The sequence below is a fragment of the Perognathus longimembris genome, chromosome 11, assembly GCF_023159225.1.
Source record: "Perognathus longimembris pacificus isolate PPM17 chromosome 11, ASM2315922v1, whole genome shotgun sequence".
NCBI classification, from domain to species: Eukaryota; Metazoa; Chordata; class Mammalia; order Rodentia; family Heteromyidae; genus Perognathus; species Perognathus longimembris.
The window spans coordinates 27,111,288-27,131,488 of NC_063171.1; the positions used below are offsets into that span (position 1 = coordinate 27,111,288).

The following is a 20,201-nucleotide window of genomic DNA, read 5'->3' on the forward strand; positions in this document are numbered from 1 at the left end:
GTAGAATTGGGAGAACTTATTAAAAGGACAGAGTACCTTACAGAACTACAAAGACCAGGCCTCACTCAGGAAGACACTTGAGCAGAAACCTAGACAATTTTCCAGATTGCTCATTCTTTTATATGCGTGCAAGTATGCATGTGAGTGTATTTGTGTGTGTGTGTGTGTGTGTGTGTGTGTGTGTGCAGCAGGGAGAGGACAATTTAGAGAACAGGAAGCTAATCAGTTAGCTAGTAAAAGTACTTGCAAGCAATTAGGACTGTATGTCCAAAAAGAAAACTCTACCACTCTATCACATCTACTGTATCTTTGTATAATAAGAGTCATTTGCACTCCTATGTAAGGATCTTCTCCTTAGTATATGCCTGAAAAATAGATGCTGGGGAGAAACATTTTTTTCTGCCTGTTTCCCATTGGCATACTATTCCTGGATTCTACATCCTCTTCCTTGTCACTGAAGCTCCGAGCCATGGACCAGCATGCACTGTGCTTTCGGTCATTCCTTAGACTTAGTCTACTCTCTCTGTAGCCTCAGAAGAGGAACAGATGCGAGCTAGGCCAGCTTTCTCCTTTAGAGCTCCATCTCTGCAGTATCTTTTTAACATCACAGGAGAGAGCAAAACAGATATCTCCATTGCTCCCTAGTGTTTGTCTGAGAGAAGCAAAGGGCTACTTTACAATATTCCTTAAGTTACACCTCTAACATATTGTGTATTATGTGCTATTCTTTAAAATGTATTATTATGAAGCCTGTGTAATAAAATTGAATGTGTAATTCATTTAGTATTTATGTAAGATAAAAAATAGCCTACAGGGAGTTTATTTTCTGTTGATTTGTTTAGAAAGATAATGGACAAATCAATCATTCAGCCATTACTTATTGAATGGTTACTATTTATGTAACTGTCAGCTAGAGATATAAGTGTATATCCAGATCATAAGAAGATAGGAGTATTGATTCAGTCTATGAACAACATATATGTTGAAATCTACTAAGGGCCCTGGGGTGCTTAACAAATTCTCTACCCACCATCTATAAGTTTTGCTTGCTCTTTCATGTAGTCATTTATTCATCTTCTCAACAACGTTTTGATGATATGGATGGTGAGACAGATAAGTAGTCAATGAAATGAGCTTCAAAGTGGGGGGTATGTAGGAAATACCATGGGAATAAGGGAAACTTCATGGGGGAAACCAAAGAAGGCTTCTAGAAGGCCAGGGGCTGGAACTGCAATCTCCCAGATGTAAACATTTAGACAGGCAATCATATACATGATGAAAAAAAATCAAGAGACCTCAGCAATTGTGCATATGGCGATCGATGTGAAGTGTAGGAAATTTGGGATTAAGACAAGATTGGTAGGATGAATGTTAACTGAACTCTAAAGATGACAAGTTCAATCTGAGTTTGGTCAGTAAAAATAGCCAGGGGAAGAGATTACGGACAAAAATTAGAGCATAATTTGCATAGGGTGAGAGAAGGTATGAGTCAAAACTCCAGATAGATGTATTAGATAGCCATTTGTTCAAATTTATTTACTTTTTGCCTGCTACCCATTTTCTGTTGTAGGACCTGATTGTTTTCTTTGTTGTTTTAGGTGCTTCTTTCAAAAATTAAAGCACTGAATAACTTTCCAATGTCAATTCCACCCCCAACTCCTGACAGTTACCTTCCTAACATTGTTTGGATGGAAAATAAAGACATTCTCATTGATTTCTTCAAGGTAAAGATTCTATCTTCTGTCGGACTCAGGAGTTTTGTCTGAACATTTCTCCTACTTGTAAACATTCAAAGCACAGTATCCTATCCTATATTGTCAATTCAGAAAAAAGCAAATGGAAACTCCATAAAGCCTGCAGGAAGAGTAGATTTCCCTTTGAGCCTAAAAGGCAGGAAGTTTTTCACAATGGCTTATTTGCTTAAGATGAGCTATTTGTGTTTGTCGATTTCCTGATTATTACTAATCCCATTCTATTTTATGTAGTAGAGTCTGAACTTCTACATTCATATACAAACTTTTTTTCCAGCTAGGGTCTCAGATTTGAGCTATGACACAGGCCTGACAGATAATACAAAAGTAAAACCAGTTGAGTGTAGCATAATAACTGAGTTTATTCTGTCTAAAGTACACTGAGTTTTGCTATAGGAATTTGGATCCTTTCAACAAATGGCTATCAAATGCCTCTCTGTGCCAGGAATAAGCATATGGGCTTTGGGAGATGGCAGTGAACACAACAGACGATGTCTCTACTTTCAGAAGTGTTATAGTACAGAGGTTGAGATGGACAATAAGCAAGTCAACCATGATGATACAGATGTCAGTAAGTGACAGGTGTGATGGAGTAAAATAAGGTGTGAGAAGGGAATATGCTGGAGCAGCTGTTTTATACAGTGTCATCAGGGAAGGCTCATCTAAGGAGATGACATTTGAAGAGAGCGCTGGAAGATGAGCCACGTAAATGTCTCGGAGAAGAGCCTTCCAGGGAAGGGAATTGCCAGTGCAGGGCCTTGAGGTGGATATGCCCAGTGTGTTCAAGGGAACACCACAAAGGCTCTGTGGCAGGAGTGGTGATGAGGGGACGAGAGGCAGTCAGAGCAACTGCAGTGAACCCGACGGTGTAGAAATCAGTGGCCTGTTGTAAGAACTTTGGCATTGCCTCTGAATTGAATGGAAAGTGATTGGAAAGTTTTGAGCAAAAAAGTGACAGGATCTTAGATTTAAGAAAGACAGCTCCACTGACATGTTGAAAATAGCCTACAGGAAGTCAAAGGCAAGTAACTGCCTAATTAGGAGGTAATTATAACAAAGATGGCAAGAGAATAATTTAAGTGCTTTTTACTCAGACCTAGTGAAAGTTCTGAGAAGTGGTCTGATTCTTGATGTTATTTTAAGCTGATAGATGATGGAGGAGAGAGGGAGGAAGTGAAGGAAAGATATCTCTAGAGAGATGTCTATAGACATAGAGAGACAGAGACAGAGAAAAAAGTTCTAGGATTTTAGTTTGGAAATAGAATGATGTTTCTATTTATTGAGATAGGAAAGAGATTTGTGAAGCATAAGGAAAACATCTGATTTGGAATGAGTTACATTTGAGAGTTATTAAGCTTCCATGTGGAGATGCCAGGTAGGCTTTCAGATGGGAGGCCAAGATGGAGAGTGACATTTTAGAGCTGTAAAGATCTTGAGACTTAATGTGATCATCTAAGGAGTAAGGATGGATAGAGAAATGATAACCAAGGATTGGATCCAGACTATTCATCTATTAGAGATGGGGAGTTGAAGAGAAATTGGCCAAAAGAATTGAGAAGCAAGAGGAATACTGAAAGCGAATGGTATCTTCTTTCAAGAAGGAGAAAAAAGGATAGATAATGCGAAGGGAGGCTGAGATATAGCAAAATGAAGGGTGAAAATAATTAGCAGATTAAACAATACTGAGGTCAGACTGTTTTTCTGTTCCCAAGAGAAGTTATAAATCTAAAAATTTGTATGAACTTTCCAAATGAAAAGAAATGGCCAGGCCTAGGAACATGGCTTAGTAGTAGAGTACTCGCTTAGGTCTTCAGTTCATCTTAGTGGGCCATTTGGTACTCTTCTTTCAGGTATCAACTTAGTTGTTTCTTCCCAGTTAGTAAAAACCTCCCAGGACAGCCAAGGCAAGGTCCTGTGGCCTTTCTGTGCTCCCACAGGAGCCAGTTTCTATGTCCTTTGGCGTAACCACCAGGCTTTATTGTAAATGTCTATGCAACTTAACTAAAAGGTCTTTGTGATAGAGGCGACTTGCCTAGTTTACCATGCTTATCACAAGATTGTCATGCCTTGTTGGGCTCGAGTCGCCTCTCCCAGCGTGGAGATCAAGGCTCAGCTAGGTTTCTCGCCACCCCCTTTTCTCACCCTCTCTCCTGGTCACCCGGCCGGCAGATAGCCAGGATGGGGCGGAGGAGTCAGTACTGACCTCACGTGTGCGCGGCCTAACAGGAATGCTTACCCACCTCCTTACCGGTAAAGAAAGCCAGGCATAGGCGAGTCTCGGAGAAGCTTCAAGAGCTATCTGATTTATTAAGGCGGGGGTAAAGGGAAATGATAGCGAGAGAAGGCGATCAGCCAGGACACCGATAGGCTGAGAGCTATCACATGGTCCCCTCTTGAGCTAACATCACTGGAAAGCGCCGCGCCAGGGAGAGACAGGGAGGCGCCTGGGCTGGTGAGAGAGTTGGGGGCTGGGTGCAAAGCCGGTTCTTCCGGTTCCAGACCCAGAGAACCGTAGCCTGCTTCCGCATTCCCCTAGGGCTGGGGGAAGGGCGTCAAGTCCCCCGTCAAGTCCAAAGGCTGGATCCCAACAATGCCTATAATCCTAGCTACTCAGGAGGTTGAGATCTGAGGATTGTAATTCAAAGCAAACCCGGCAGGAACATCTGTGAGGCTCTTAAACTACTCAGAAAAAGCCAGAAGTGGCACTGTGGCTCAAGTGGTAGAGCGGTAGACTTAAGCAAAAAAGTGACCAGGCCTTGAGTTCAAGCCTCAAGACTGATCAAAAAAAGTTTAGGGGCTGGGGATATGGCCTAGTGGCAAGAGTGCTTGCCTCGTATACATGAGGCCCTGGGTTCAATTCCCCAGCACCACATATACAGAAAGTGGCCAGAAGTGGCGCTGTGGCTCAAGTGGCAGAGTGCTAGCCTTGAGCAAAAAGAGGCCAGGGACAGTGCTCAGGCCCTGAGTCCAAGCCCCAGGACTGGCAAAAAAAAAAAAAAAAAAAAAAAAAAAAGTTTAGGGCCTGGGAATGTGGCCTAGTGGTAGAGTGCTTGTCTAGCATGTATGAAGCCCTGGGTTTGATTCCTCAGCTCCACATACATAGAAAAAGCAAGAAGTGGTGCTGTGGCTCAAATGGTAGAGTGCTAGCTTTGAGCAAAAAGAAGCCAGGGACAGTGCTCAGGCCCTGAGTCCAAGCTCCAGAACTGGCAAAGAAAAAAAAAGTTTCATTTTATAACATTTACTGAATGTTCATACTACTTGCTATGTGAGGTACTAATCACCAAGTCTATCATTTCTTTCCCTGACTTTTTTCTTCTTAACGTTGATGTGGTATTTCTGCATTTCTTAATAAGCCAACAATGGAATCTGCATTTTTATGTTAGTTTCAAAGGCTTTTTAACTGTAAATTTTAACTTCTATTTTGAAAAGTAAACTCTACAGCTTTTGTGATGATTTTTTTTTCTTTTCTATTTAGGAAAGAACCAAACTTGCTCATTTTGACTATGGAGATGTCATTTGCAGAGAAGGTGAAATGCCACAAGGAATCTATTTAATAATTTCAGGAATGGCAACTGTAAGGAACTATTGATTCTTTCCTTAAGAATTATGTTGAAATATATAATTCTAACAAGAAATTTAGGAATGAAGAAAGTTTAAATTTGGGGGTCCCTTTGAGTTTGTCTTCAGAGTAAGCACTATAGCTGAGACAGAATGTTCACACTCAAACCCGAATGTGCTTCTCATCTGATGTACTGTGGTTGGGGTCATTGTTTATCTCTCCGACTTGGGTTCTAGGAGAAGCAATGTTTCTTAGCAAGCCAATACTTGAAGTAGTTTAAATCACTCACCTAAGGAAAAGGAGAGTCAAGAATGAGGGTGTGACTGCAAGTCAAATCTTCATGGAGGGCAGGTAGGAGGAGGAGGAGCGAAATGACAGCTTGTGGCTGGGCATCAGCGGCTCACCTTTTTTTTTTTCCTAGTTCTGGGGCTTGAACTTAGGGCCTGGGTGCTGTCCCTGAGCTTGCTTAATCCTATCTATTTTGGGGGTTGAGAGCAGGATTATAGTTCAAGCCTAACCAAAGCAGAAAGGTTTCTGAGATCCTATCTTCACTCCTACAAACAAACAAACACAAATCAGCAAAAGGCAGCGCTGGAAGTATGCCTTAAATGGTAGAGCTAATACCTAGCAGATTGAGGCCCTGAGTTTTAACCCCACTACATATATAATATATGTATATACACATATACATATATATGGATAATATTTTTTCACATGATCAATGGAAGCCTTGTTGATAAGAATAAGATTTCAGTAGAATTAGAATAATAATTCTTTATATCTTCATATAAGTAATATTAGAGCTTAAGTAGTTGGACATAGGCATGAGCCCCAGCTTATACCCCAAATAATTTTTAGATATTTAAAATACTCTGTAATATTTAAATATTTCAGCAATGCCATGGGAACAAACTACTATAATAGTTACACATTGTAACAGTAAGTATCTCTCACTGTGACAAGTGGCTTCATTCATTTCTACACTTGTTCATTCAACAAATAATTTGCTATCATAAGTAGGTACAGGATTGGCAAAACAGATAGAAATCTCTGCCCTTATGGAAGAGAAATCTCTGCCCTTATGCCTAGAAAAAGGATAGAAGGAGATGGGAAGATGGGCATAATAAGGTCACAAGACTCAATCTTCAATTAACCAGCAAAATCAGACAGGAAGCATGGATCAAGTGGTAAGTGTGCACCAGCTGTGAGCAAGAAAGTTGAGTGAGAGCACTAGTTTAAAGAAGAGAAACTGAAAAAAAAATCAAACAAGTAATTGGAAGAGAGAGAGGGAAGGGGTGACATTGTCTAAAAAGAAACATACTCATTATCTTACCTATATAACAGTAGCCCCTCTATATATCACCTTTGTAATAACAATAAAAATTGAAACACCTGCAAAAATATTCCAATGAATGGAGACTTAATACAATTCTGAATGGGTCATTGAAGAAAGAATGGGGAAAACAAAAAATTCCTAGTATTAAACTAAAATGAAAACCACTACTCTAGAACCTTTGGAACACAGTAAAGGCAGTGCTTTGTGTAATTAATATATACTAGTTTTAAAAAGAGGAATAAAGACAAGCAATATATCATTCAATTCTTTTAAGAACTCTGCTTTTTTGTGTTCTGTGTGTATGGGGTGTGTGTGTGTGTGTGTGTGTGTGTGTGTGTGTGTGTGTGTGTGTGTGTGTGTTTGCCAGTTCTGGGGCTGAACTCAGGGCCTGGGCACTGTCCCTGAGTTTCTTTTGCTCAAGGCTAGCACTCTATCACTTGAGCCACAGCACCACTTCTGACGTTTTCTGTGTATGTGGTACTGAGGAATTGAACCCAGGGCTTCATGCATGGTAAGCAAGCACTCAACCACTAAGCTGCATTCCCAGCCAAGAACTCTGTTTTTCACGTGAGAAAAATCTTTGCCCTAGGAAGTTAAAAATGTGAAAGAAACCATGACTTCAGTAAAGGCCAAGTCCCTTCTTCATGCCTGGCAGGATTCACAAAGAAAGAATTTCTGCTCCATTGGAATAATTGTAAGAAACCATGGAATGATCTCAGGTGAAGTCCAAGGATTTTTCATTTTTATTTCTCTTTGCACATCTCCCTGCTCTTCCAGTTGCATAGTACGTCTCCTACCTTTGGGATAGAGCACACAGAGGCACGCGATAGAAATTTAGAGACGTTTTATACAGAGTACTGTACGAGTGGGCAAGTCATTGGAGAGCTGAGCTGTCTGCTGAAGCGAGAAATTGAATACACCGCCATCTGTGAAACCTCCTTACAGGTAAGGAAATAATTCCACTATGGTTATTAGTTAACCCTTCCTCAATAAGGAATTGTGGAGTCTTTTCTTCCTGTGGGTTCAGTATCTTCCTTAGTCCCTTAGCCAGCTAGTGGATGCTGAGTAGTATAGCTGAGAGAAGGGAGATTTAATGTCTCACAAGCAGCACTCTGGTGCTCTGTTATCATGATCATTGAACCTCCAGGGGATTGGCTAATCTTCATGAGTCTTCATTTCCTTGTTTATTAAGTAGAGTACCTACACTTGATGTTAATGAGGATTAGAAAAATTTTCTATGTAAATTGACTCTGTATATAAGTACTCCATCAAATGAACACTCATTCTGAAAGTGTTTTCAAAGAATACGAATAATTTTTTTTTAGTGTTACTGGTGTTTAAACTCAGGTTCCCAGACTTGCTAGGCAGGTGCTCTACCACTGAGTCATACAATCAGCACTTTTACACTGGTTGTTGAGATAGGATCTCAGTTTTTATGCAGGTCTACATTTGGACGACCACCCTTTTATTTTATGCCTCCAAAATAACAGATGTGAATCACTGTGCCCAGCAATTTTTGTTGAGAGGGAGGAATCTTTGAACTTCTATTTATTTTATTCATTTATTTATTTTTCCTATGCTGGCCTAGAACTGTGATCTTTTCAATCTCAACCTCTTGCTACCTGGGATGATAAGGGCACAACACTGCCTCCAACTATTGATGGAGAGGGGGTGTTTCAGACTTTTACCAGGAGCTGGTCCCTCCATCTTCCTGGACACAGCCTCCTAAGTAGCTAAGGTTACAGATGCAAACCACCATGTTCAGATAATTGGTTGGCTTTTTAATTTCCTTCTTCTTTTTTTTTTTCACTTGACAAGTAAATTTCTCTTCAATTAATAAATGACCTCATATTCCACTAGGTTTGGACAATTCAAATAGAAATGAGCCAACCTTCCTGCCATAAAGAGCTCTCAATCTTTGGGGGCTGTTAGGTGTAACAGGGCAGGACCCACCATCTTAGGAGAATGTGGAACAAAATGAAATTTTAAGAAGTAAATTTTATACCATTTAATTTCTGGAAGAAGGCAGAAAGCATGAATTTAGTCACAAGACTGAACAAATTCATTAAAGTTTATTTAATTTGAATTCTGAAAGAACATCTTTATTCAGATAAATAGTATGCGTCTGCAAACAAATACTATGAATGAGTAGGTAATACTGTACATAAAACTATTGTGATAAAAAGAAGGAGAAAGAGGGAGAGGAGAAGAAGAAGAGGAAGAAAAAGAAATTTCTCATGAGTTAGGAACTTCAGTCTGATTGATTGGAATGATCCTTGTCTTTTAATATGTTGGTAGCTTTAGTTAGTTTTTGAAAACCATTTTATACATAGCAAATGCTGTTTCCACAATATAGATGTGTTTAAATGGCAAAGAATCCCAACTATGCTTGAATTAATAGTCGACTTTTCTGAGATATTCCTTTTCTCCTATGGTATTACAATTTTGTTGCAAATCCTGCTGTCTGTGGCGGGGCATTTTGTTGTTTCAGGCCTTCTTCATCTCCCTGGAGGATTTATATGAAGGTTTTGATATTTTCTGGCCAACCTTGGAATATAAAATATGGCTTAAGCTTGCTCTTGGTATTGTAAATCAATATTTTGAATCAATTGTCACTGATGAGGTAAGTGATGTAATTAAAATGTGAATGAAGTTTTAGGTACTATTTTTTTTTACACAATGTATTTCATATTCCCAATGACAGAAAGGGAGGTCATACATATACAATACACAATGTACCAAGAACATATACAGTAGCCACGTGGCCTACGCCAAAGAAAATTTGCCTGGGGCTTTAAATGTAATGTCGACATTAGTCATATATATATATATATATGTCTTATATATATATATGTCGACAATAGTCTTATATGAACGTGCATACACAGCTTTTGAGCTATTGTATTCCACTGAGAGGTCAATTTTTGACCTTCATATGTTGAGTAGTTGTTTGGTTTTAGTTACATAGTGTTGGGTTGCTGACCCAATCCTGTGGGAAATACCATTTGACAAGCAGTTTTTGGTTTCACAGACCTGGTCTATACTGTCTCTCCGTCACCCCATCTTAACAGTCATATATCAGGAAGATCATGCCCCTTTGTTTTCTGTGTTCTAGGCTTGTCTCGCTCAACATTATTTGTTCAAGTTTTGACCATTTCCCTGCGAATAACAATATTTCACCATTTCTAATCGCTATGTAGTATTCCATTGTGTATAGGTACCATATTTTTTGGATCCATTCATCTGTGGAGGGGCATCTGGGTTGATTCCATATTTTGGCTATTGTGAATTGTGCCGCAATAAACATGGAAGTGCAAATGTCTTTTTGATATCTTGGGGCCTGCTGTTCAGGATAGATGCCTAGGAGTGGTATGGCTGGGTCATAGGGTAGGTCTATATTGAGCTTTTTGAGAAACCTCCATACTGTTCTCCAAAGTGGTTGTACTAATTTGCACTCCCACCAACAATGGAGAAGGGTTCCTCTTTCCTTGCACCCCCTCCAGCATTTGTTGTTGCCTGAGTTCAGAGTATAGGCCGTTCTAACTGGAATGAGGTGGTATCTCAGGGTTGTTTTTATTTGCATTTCCTTTACTACCAGGGATGTTGAGCATTTCCTCATATGTTTCTTTGCCATTTTTATCTCTTCTCTTGTGAAGTCTCTCTTTAGCTCCTTTGCCCATTTCCTAATTGGTTTATTGGGCTTGGAGGGGCTTAGTTTTTTGAGTTCTCTGTAGATGACAGATATTAGGCCTTTGTCTGTTGCTGTGCTGGTAAAGATCCTTTCCCATATGGTTGGCTATCTTTCTATTTTGGTGGCTATGTCCTTAGCTGTGCAGAAACTTTTTAATTTGTAGTAGTTCCATTTGTCGAGTCTCTCCCCTATTTGTTGTGTCCCTGGGACTCTATTCAGGAAGTTCCTTCCTGTGCCTATAAATTCTAGTGTCTTTCCTACTCTGTCCTTCAGTAGTTTCAAGGATTCAGGTCTGATATTGAGGTCCTTGATCCATTTTGAGTTGATCTTGGTGCATGGTTATAGGCTTGGGTCTACTTTGAGTTTTCTGCATATGGCTGCCCAGTTCTCCCAGCACCAGTAGTTGAAGAGGCTATGTTTATTCCATTGTATGTCTTTAGCTTCTTTGTTGAATATCAGCTGACTGTAAGAGTGTGGTTTTATTTCTGGATCTTCAATTCTGATCCATTGGTCTTCCGGTCTGTTTTTATACCAATACCAGGCTGTTTTTGTTATGATGGCCCTGTAGTAGAGCTTGAAGTCTGGTTATCAATTTTCTTGTCATCCAATTTTTCCAGGCTACCTGCAATCATCCTTTTATTTATTTATTTATTTATTTATTTATTTATTGGCCAGTCCTGGGCCTTGGACTCAGGGCCTGAGCACTGTCCCTGGCTTCTTTCCGCTCAAGGCTAGCACTCTGCCACTTGAGCCACAGCGCCGCTTCTGGCCGTTTTCTGTATATGTGGTGCTGGGGAATCGAACCTAGGGCCTCGTGTATCCGAAGCAGGCACTCTTGCCACTAGGCTATATCCCCAGCCCTGCAATCATCCTTTTAAAAGGAAAGTAGATTCAGAAAATATCAAATAGATTCCTCCAAGAGCTAAGCACACTATTAATCAGGGTGAATTAACACTCGTGTTTATTAATGGTCTACTCTACATACATTAATCTCCTGCCTTTTCAAATGTAACCATAGACACAGTTTCTCCAACCCAAACACTGTGATAAGATTATACATTGCCCTCCCACCTCCTTCAATCACAGAACTCTAAATATGTGTGCATTTTCATACCAAAATGACTTATTATTATTTTTCCCCTGGTTGGAAAATTTAGGTAAAATGTTTGCTATCTCTGCTGGTGTCCTCAGTAAATGTGCTTGGCTCGTCTGTCAGGGACTGACCGCCGAGGGCTGCTAGAAATGCCAGGCCAAGCTGATGGCTCCCATTAGGGCACTGGCCAGAGATTCTTACTGTCTGTCTGTTTGTCTTTCTGTTCAACAGTCTGTCTCAGCTCCTGAACTTCTTTGCTAACTCTGCTTCAAGAAAGTACCACACATTGGGAGGGTTAATTAGAAGTACCTAGTCTCCATTTTAGAGTTAGTAATCAACAGTCTAGGTTGAGCCATTGGAAGACTTCATCCAGGCTTCCCGCCCCCGTGGAATGGCTGCCTTTGTCTTCACCTGACATCCCCTTTGTATGCAAGTCTATTGCCAGGTTTCCCCTTCTAAGGACCAACCCTATTCCTGAGCTTTCTCTTAACCCATTGCATCTTCACTGACCCTGTTTCCAACTCCAGTTGCATGCTGAGGTATTGAGGGAGAGTACATCAACACAAGAACATGGGGAGAGGGGTCTTGATTAACTCTCCAACCCCAACTGCTCCTGCCCAGCTCCAAAGTGTATGATTCTGAGCCTTCAAATTCAGCTCACTTGGTTTGGTGTTAGCTCTCTGCTATCATTCATTCAATTATCAAGTAGCCAGAATCGTAAATGCCAGGTAAAGCCTTCTTTTGGGTGACACTGGGATTTGAACTCAGGGCCTCACTTATGCCAGCTCAAGTGCTTAAGCTATACCTCTGACCCTTCATTTGCTCTGGCTGTTGGGAGAGGGACCTTACTTCTTCCCTGGCCTGGCCTGGAGCAGGATCCATCCTATCTCTGCCTTCAGGTAAGGAGGGATGATCATACTAGAGCTTAAACTCAGGGCCTTGGTGCTGTACCCCAGCTTATTTTTGCTCAAGGCTAATGCTCTACCAGCTACTTCTGTTATTTTGGAATAGTTTATTGGAGATAAGAGTCTCATGGGCTTTCCTGACCAGGCTGGCTTCGAACCACAATCCTCAGATCTCAGCCTCCTGTGTAGATAGGATTATAGGCATGAGTCACTGGCACCCAGCTTACTTTCAGCTTTTTTTGTTGGCTAACTGGAGATTAGTTTCATTGCCTTTTCTACCTGCACTGCTTTTGTATCACAGCCAGTGGAGGCACAGTGTACTGAGCCGTGGTGCTAGGCATGGCCTATGTATCTTTTAACCTAAATTTTCACAAGCGGAGCTAGGCACACTTGACCCCCTGCCTTCGCTGATAGAGAATTCATAGTCAGGACGGGGCAGCTACTTTCAGGGGCACAAAGCAGTAATGCAAAATCTCTGATTCTATGCTGGGCATCAGTAGCTCATTCCTGTAATCCTAGCTTTTCAGGAGACTGAGATCTAAGGATTGCAGTTCAAAGCCAGCCCAGGCAGGAAAAGTCTGAGAGACTCTGATTAACCATAAAAAGCCAGAAGTAGAGCTATGGTTCAAATGGTAGAATGCTAGCTTTGAGCAAAAGAGCTCGGGGACAGTGCACAGGCCCTGAGTTCAAGCCCCAGTACAGGCACAAAAAATAAAAACCAAAACTTTTCATTCTAGAAATTTTTCAGACATTGCCCTGATCTCTAAATAAATCCTGTCTGTGGGTCCTGTGCCTTCCAATCCCCTCAAAGAACTCACATCAAGGAATTAATTTTCTTCTCGATACAATGTATCAAGTTTGTATGCTTTATATAAAAAAAGAGTAATTTTCTTATAGGACCTAAAGTTTGAGAGCTGTGTGTTGCTGAACCATGCGTATGTGGAGACCTTATCGAGCTATAATGAACTGACTATTAACAATGAGACCATGAAATTTGTTATTATTGTGTACGGCAGTGTCATTAACAGTAAGACAGAAGAACTCTACCCTGCACCTTACATTATACCTAAAACCTGCGAACAGGTAAGGTGCATCTTTTCCAAAGAGTCCCTTGCTTTTCATGGTGTTCTGATTGGGACTTTAAAACACCAAATGTTAACCATGAACTGTAATTTTGGAGCAGCTAGTAAATAAGAGTCCAAGGTCTGGAGTTCAAGATTTGGCAAACTTGTGTTGAAACCTTGGCTCCTGAACCTACAGGCTATAACTGTTGTGACCTCCAATTCCTCCATAGTAAGATGGGAAGGGCAGGCACAGCAATCTTGTCCACCCCTGTGAGGATTAAATGAGATAATACATGACACTGAGATACAATAGCTGTAATGGTTGCCTTTCTGCTGCTTGCATCCTGGGAGGCAAAAGCCTTAAGAAAGGAAGACGGTTTCCTCTATGCTGAGAAGGCTGGCCTTGAATCTTTGATCTTCAGTGTAGGAGTAACCCTTGTTTTGCTGGGAGAGTCTCTTTATTCCAAATGGGGACTGTCTTGTCTAGTTAGAAGTAAGCTGATGTCTGTAACTATGCAAAAGAATTTACTAGTCAGGGATTTCTTGGAATGACTTCAAATAGGATTTCAAATTGAAATGTTGAGGTTTAGTCTCGCAGTGTGATAGCAAAACAAAACAAAATGAAACCAAACCAAAACCAAGCAAAATGACCTAGGCTGGAGACCCAGTTCTAGATTTTGGCTTATTTTTATATTATTGTTCTTCCTCTCCCCCTCCCCCACCCCCAATGCTGGGGCTTGAACTCAGGGCCTCTGCATCTGCTAGGTTGACGCTCTACTAGTTGAGCCACACCTCCAGTCTTGTTGTTTTTTTTTGCTGTTTATTTATTTATTTATTTATTTATTTTTGTGCCAGTCCGGAGGCTTGAACTCAGGGCCTTGGTGCTATCTCTGAGCTTCTTTTGCTTAAGGCTTGTGCTCTACCTCTTGAGCCACAGCGCCACTTCTGGGTTGTGTGTGTGTGTGTGTGTGTGTGTGTGTGTGTGTGTGTGTGTGTGGTTTAGTGGAGCTAAGAGTCTCACAGACTTTTCTGCCAAGGCTGGTTTTGAATTGTGGTCCTCACAGCTTAGCCTCCTGAGTAGCTGGGATTAAAGGTGTGAACTATGGGCACTATGGGCACTGGACTTTGCTAGTTTATATTTGAGATTTTGAACATTTCATAAATTTTTCTGCCTTGGTTAATCTAGAATCTTCTACTCAGTCTGTTGAGTGACTGGGATTACAGTTATTCCCCCTTGGGTGGCTGACTTCTTGTATTCTTTTGAAGAAAGCTGCAAAGCAGCCACAGCTTTGGATTCACGTGTCTTTTTTTTTTAGGTTCAGGGAGTTGCAGATGTAAGTAAGCTGCTGATTGTGCAAGCATCGGAGCCTGCCAAAAATGATACAACGTCCCACGCCATGGGTAAGGCATGCAAGTCACTGATTTCAGCAAATGCGAAATCCATTTAATTCTGAGGACGTGAATTGAGAGGGCATTGTGCGAGCTTGTCCTCCACCCCCATTCTTGTGCTCACTCTCACAATGGCTGCCTTCATTCTGGGAAGTCACCCTGAGAGATGTGCACACTCTGAAGTCCACCTGGCTCTTTCCTCAGCTTGTGCCTCCCCTGCCTGCCACGAACAGGGAGAGCAGCCTCTATGTTGTCCTGCGTTCCTGCCCTGACGGTGCACTTTGAGAGCCACTAAGAAATTTCAGCCCTTCCTGTTTATTAGGAAGTGACGCCTGCAGGTGTCATGCTGCCAGGCCCCAAGTATACAGAGAAGGCTAGAAGAAAAGCCATGTACTGGAAAAGACACACCCAAGATTCTGTGCTTAGCACCCCTGCCTTTCGGAGCCCAGTGTCCACCTCTCCCAGCAGTCCCAGCTAGAGACAGGAAGACATGGTCATTCTTGATTTGAAACTACTCTGTGCTAGTCTCTCCCTCCCTCCCACCCTCTCCCCTCCCTCCCTCCCTTCCTACCTACCCTCCTCTTTCTTTTTGCTAGTATTAGGGTTTGAACTCAGGTCTTTGTGTTTACTTGGCCTGCTTGCTTGGCTAGCACTCTACTACTTGAGCCCCACCTCTAGCTCTGCTTTTGGCTGGTTAACTGATGATAGAATTGTGCAGATTTGTCTTCTTGGGTTGGCTTGGAATTGTAATCCTTATCTCTCAGATCTGTGCAGCTAGGATTACTGGTGTGGGCCCCAGCACCAGTATGATTGGTTGCGAATGAACTATTATTTGGAAGGAGGGTTCTTCTCCATCAGGTTCTCTGTAATTATTTTTGGACACATTGCTTTGTATCTTTCAGTGGGTTTGAGACAAAACTCACAAAAACCCATAGGCTGGCTCTGGTTAGTAGACTGGGTTTGACCCTGACATGTATTTCCTTTTGAAAATTTTACATTAATCATCAAATAGAAAGCATATAGAAATTCCACACTTACAAAAGGTAGATTTTGAAGTTCTTATGAAAAAGAGTATGGGCTGGGAATGTGGCTTAGTGGTAGAGTGCTTGCTGAGCATGCATAAAGCCCTGAGTTGGATTCCTCAGTACCACATACATAGAAAATGCTGGAAGTGGTGCTGAGGCTCAAGTGGTAGAGTGCTAGTTTGAGCAAAAGCAGCTCAGAGACAGTGCCCAGGGCCTGAGTTCAAGTCCCAGGCAAAAAAAAAAAAAAAAGAGAGAATGCTCGGTTCTTATTCCCACTGGTGGCATTGCCTGGCTATAGTGTCTGCTAGTGTCTATAGCAGGAGCAGAGGCTGCTGGCTGCCCATTTTGTGTGATCTGCCAAGTTTTCTTTCATTTTTGTCAGTCTTTGTATTATACTTTTCAAACCTTTGAGGGGAAAAAAAGCAAGAAGTCCATTTCAAAGGTAGAGAGGGAAACAAGGGTCTCACAAAGGGAGAGAAAATTGGTCTTTATTCTTCTAGTGTTACGATCAAATTCCTAATTTCTTTCTTTTTTTGTTTAATGCATGTGTCTACTTTACCTCAGACAACACTGGTCTTCGAACAACCAAGCGAGACTATAATTGGAAGAGAAAAGATGAGGTAATACAATTTAGTATTTTGAATCATTTTTTTGGTAAATCGTGAATATTGATATTACTGTTAAACAGCTAGAATAAAATTTGAGGTCAAAATTCATAAAATTTTCTTGATGAGAAAAGAGACTATCTGCAACTCATTAATTTGAACAAATGGAGAGAAAGCTTATCTAGATCAGTTAAAAGTTAAAACTGCCAGTCAGCTGTGATCCTAGCTATTCAGGAGGCTGAGATCTGAGGATTGCAGTTCAAAGCTAGCATGGGCAGGAAAGTCCGTGAGACTCTTATCTCCAATTAAGCACACACACAGAAACACACAAATACCTCCACCCCTGAAATAGAGTTGTGGCTCAAGTGGTAGAGTGCAAGCCTTGGGCAGTAAAGCTCAGGAACAGTGCCCAGGCCTTGAGTTCAAGCCCTAGGACTGGTGCAGAGAAACAGAAGTTAAAACTATAGCCAGGTGCGGTGACTCATGCCTATAATCCCAGCTATTCAGGAGGCAGAGATGAGGAAGCTCATATCTCAAGACTAGTCCAGGCAAAAAGTTGGTGAGACCTCATCTCAACCAAAATGGCAGTCCTGTCTGTAAGAACCCCAGCTATACAGAAGGTGCAGTCAGGAAGATTTTGGTTTGAGGTTGGCCTGGACAAAAATGTAAGACACTATCTGAACAAAAATAGCAAAAAAGGACTGGGAGTGTGGATCTGTGGGACTATAGAGTTGAGGAGGGATGTAGATCACACATAGGGGCAGGTGAGGTGTTCATGGAGAAATGTTTGTGCTTCTGCAGTGCAGTTTCCTCACAAGTGGACAGGCACGGGCGCATGCAGGCACAGGCTGAGCCTCTTCCTAAAGCATCAGTTCTGACTTGAAGATCTAACTGCTAGGTTATTTTAAATGTTTTATATTAAAATAGTGAGTAGATGGCAGTTTTGCATGTGTTTTTAATATAAAACAAGAGACTTCAAAACATTGTTTTAAAAAGGTAGATCCTCCAGCCTCAGCCTATTACAGATCTACACCACCACACCAGCTCAGTAATTGGCTTCATTTATTTGTTTAGGAACAAGGTCTCACTATGCAGCCCAGGCTGACTTTAAATGTCTGATCATTCTACCTCTGCCTCCATAGTGCTGGGATTACAGGTGCGAACCATCAGGTCCATCTTTGAGCTATAGCTCCACTTCCAGTTTTCTGGTGGTCTCATGGACCTTCCTGTCCAGGCTGGCTTTGAATTGGGATTCTCAGATCTCAGCCTCCTGAGTCATTTCTCTAGTTTATGGAATAAGTTTCCAGTTCCTTGGCAACCAATCATGAAGTTAACTGGAATTTAGCTTTCATAATACTCTTCTTCCTCGATGAACTGGATTAATGCGTGTCTCTGCAGCACCAAGGCACACATGTGATTAATCAAAGTTCTTACTATGAAAAACTTTTCAAAGGAGAATATTCTAGATAACAAATAAGAACTGGTCAGTATGTTTTCTGGTTCCATTTAACAGGTAAGGCGTTATTCCTAAGTATCCATGGTCTAATCTTTTACTTTTAACTTTCTCTTACAGTTGGAAGCCGGACACCATTTTAGAAAAACAAACCAATGATGCAAGTACAATGTATGGAATCATTTTAAAAAGTGAAGTAGTATCTCCAATGTTGAAAGACCTGGCAAGGAGCTTCCATGGAAACTACTGAAACCATTTGCTGCTACATTTATTTTATTAACAACAGACAGATTGCTGTAAAATCTCTGATTTTAAGTCACTGCATTATCCTTAAGATATTCAAGTCACCAGGATAACATAAGATACTCGAAAACATATGATGTGCCCAGTGAAATCCTGCTTGTAGCTGAGAGCAAATCCTACTAGACTTGCTTTCAGTAAGCTAGCAAATGTATGGCACAGTTAATACATTGCTGTCAAAAGCATACTACCTATAATTTTTATTTGTGATATTGCTATGAATGAATGCCTCCCTTGGTATTTTCTAGAGCATAGGTATTCTCCTCTGCCCAGTTTACTAATATTGGAAAGTAGACCTATGTTCTACCACCTTGGTTAACATCCTTAATATTGCAAGGTACTGGTTGATGCCATTTTTTCATTTTATTTTTAAAAGTCAAATAAAGCTAAGTCTTATGATCAACTGTTCATTTTACAACCCATTATTCTTTATCATCACAGACTTGGAAAGAATACATAATATTTCAGGGGAAAACCATGCTAAAGGTAGGGACAGAAGGAAATGCAAGTTCGCCTAGTATTTCAGGATCTTCTCAGTGTAGTATTTGAGTTGTCTTCACAATACCTGTCAGTAAATACCAGGTGTGGTATTTATTACAGAGACCTGCCTATACTAACTTAACCACAGAGGCTGTGTGTGCGCACGCGCGCACCTACGTGTGCCTGCGCACCTGTATTAGGGCTTGAATTTAGGATCTAAGCTCTTGGTTATATTTTTCATGCAAGGCTAACATTCTGTCACTTGAACAACAGCTGCACTTCAGACTTTTTGCTGGTTAGAGATAAGAATCTCATGAACTTCCCTCCCCCAGCTGGCTTCAAACTTTGATCCTCGGATCTCGGCCTCATGAGTAGGTAGGATTATAAATGTGAGCCCCCAGTGCCGGGCCAGGCTTGTTTTTCTCATGTGGGAAGGCATCTGGAAGTGGACAGACAGAACCAGTGCAGACTCCTCCTCCTCCTGGTGATAAAATGGTATCACCAGGCTTCTCAGGAATGGGGCAAAAAGCCTTTTCCTTATGAAGTTTTGTCTTTTTTGTTGCTGTGGCAAATATCTGAAACAAATTCCAAACCTCATTCTACCACTACTCCTTGGATGTTAGATTTTCTTTTTCCTATCTAGTGGGAAAAAAAAGAAATGTTTCTACTCTTAAAAATTCTTCTACCATCCTCCAACAATCTTCTATTGGGGACAAGTGTGAAGACTATGTCCATTTCTGAACCAGTAAGTGATAAGGATGGCTATGCCTTTCTTAAGCAATTAATATGTCCTTCAATATGTATATGTTCCATCAGCTCCCATAGCCATGATGGTTTGGTTATGGATTAATCAAGGACCAAATCTTTGGGTGCATAATGTAATTCCTTGTATGAAAACTTAGGGCAACAATTGTCAGTAAAGGAACTGCCCAGTTTATTTACAAACTTACTCAGGATTACTTCTCCCTTTACTTCTGTGTGTACTCGTGGAGTATATTTGGAAAAGCATATTGTACTGTTTTATAGCTTCAAAATTTCTTAGTAAAATCAGAATTTGGGGATACATCACCCCTTTTTCTTGAGCTTTCAGCATTTTTTTTTCTCCTTTGGTGACACCACCAAGAAATATAAAACAGATACAGTCAAACAAAGCACCAAGGTTTGGATGCTTGAATGAGTGATGAGAAACCAGAGGTTCATTGAAGTGGGGGAAAAGATGATTTGATTTTGTCAATTCAAAATGTTTCATTGGTCAAGAAACATGAGTTGACTATGGAGCATAAGTAGTTAAAAATTTATAGATTTTGAACTGTCATGATAAAAGACAGTTAAAGGCACTCTCCACGAGAGGGCAGGATTAAAGAAAGCAAATGCCAGAGGATCAGGGTATAAACTGTCACCAGCTGAGTGGTGACAGGGTCTCTAGGCTGGTCCTCCTGCCCCTGCCTCCTCATTGCTGGGATCACCGGTATGTGCCACCATACAAGAGCAAATTATACTGAGTTGGGAAAGAACGAGAGTAGGAGACAGGGGCTGGGAATATGGCCTAG

General features: G+C 41.1%; 1 protein-coding gene across 1 annotated transcript in view; it reads left to right on the forward strand.

The window, feature by feature from the left end:
• The window catches only part of Slc9c2 (solute carrier family 9 member C2 (putative)), a 56,651-nt gene extending 38,621 nt beyond the window's left edge, over window positions 1-18,030 (forward strand). Inside the window, exons 21-28 of the mRNA XM_048358178.1 lie at window positions 1,599-1,724; window positions 5,227-5,325; window positions 7,424-7,591; window positions 9,138-9,269; window positions 13,233-13,418; window positions 14,716-14,800; window positions 16,378-16,433; window positions 17,992-18,030. Coding sequence (XP_048214135.1) covers window positions 1,599-1,724; window positions 5,227-5,325; window positions 7,424-7,591; window positions 9,138-9,269; window positions 13,233-13,418; window positions 14,716-14,800; window positions 16,378-16,433; window positions 17,992-18,030 — 891 coding nt within the window. The remainder of the gene's footprint in view (window positions 1-1,598; window positions 1,725-5,226; window positions 5,326-7,423; window positions 7,592-9,137; window positions 9,270-13,232; window positions 13,419-14,715; window positions 14,801-16,377; window positions 16,434-17,991) is intronic.
• Window positions 18,031-20,201: the final 2,171 nt, after the last annotated feature.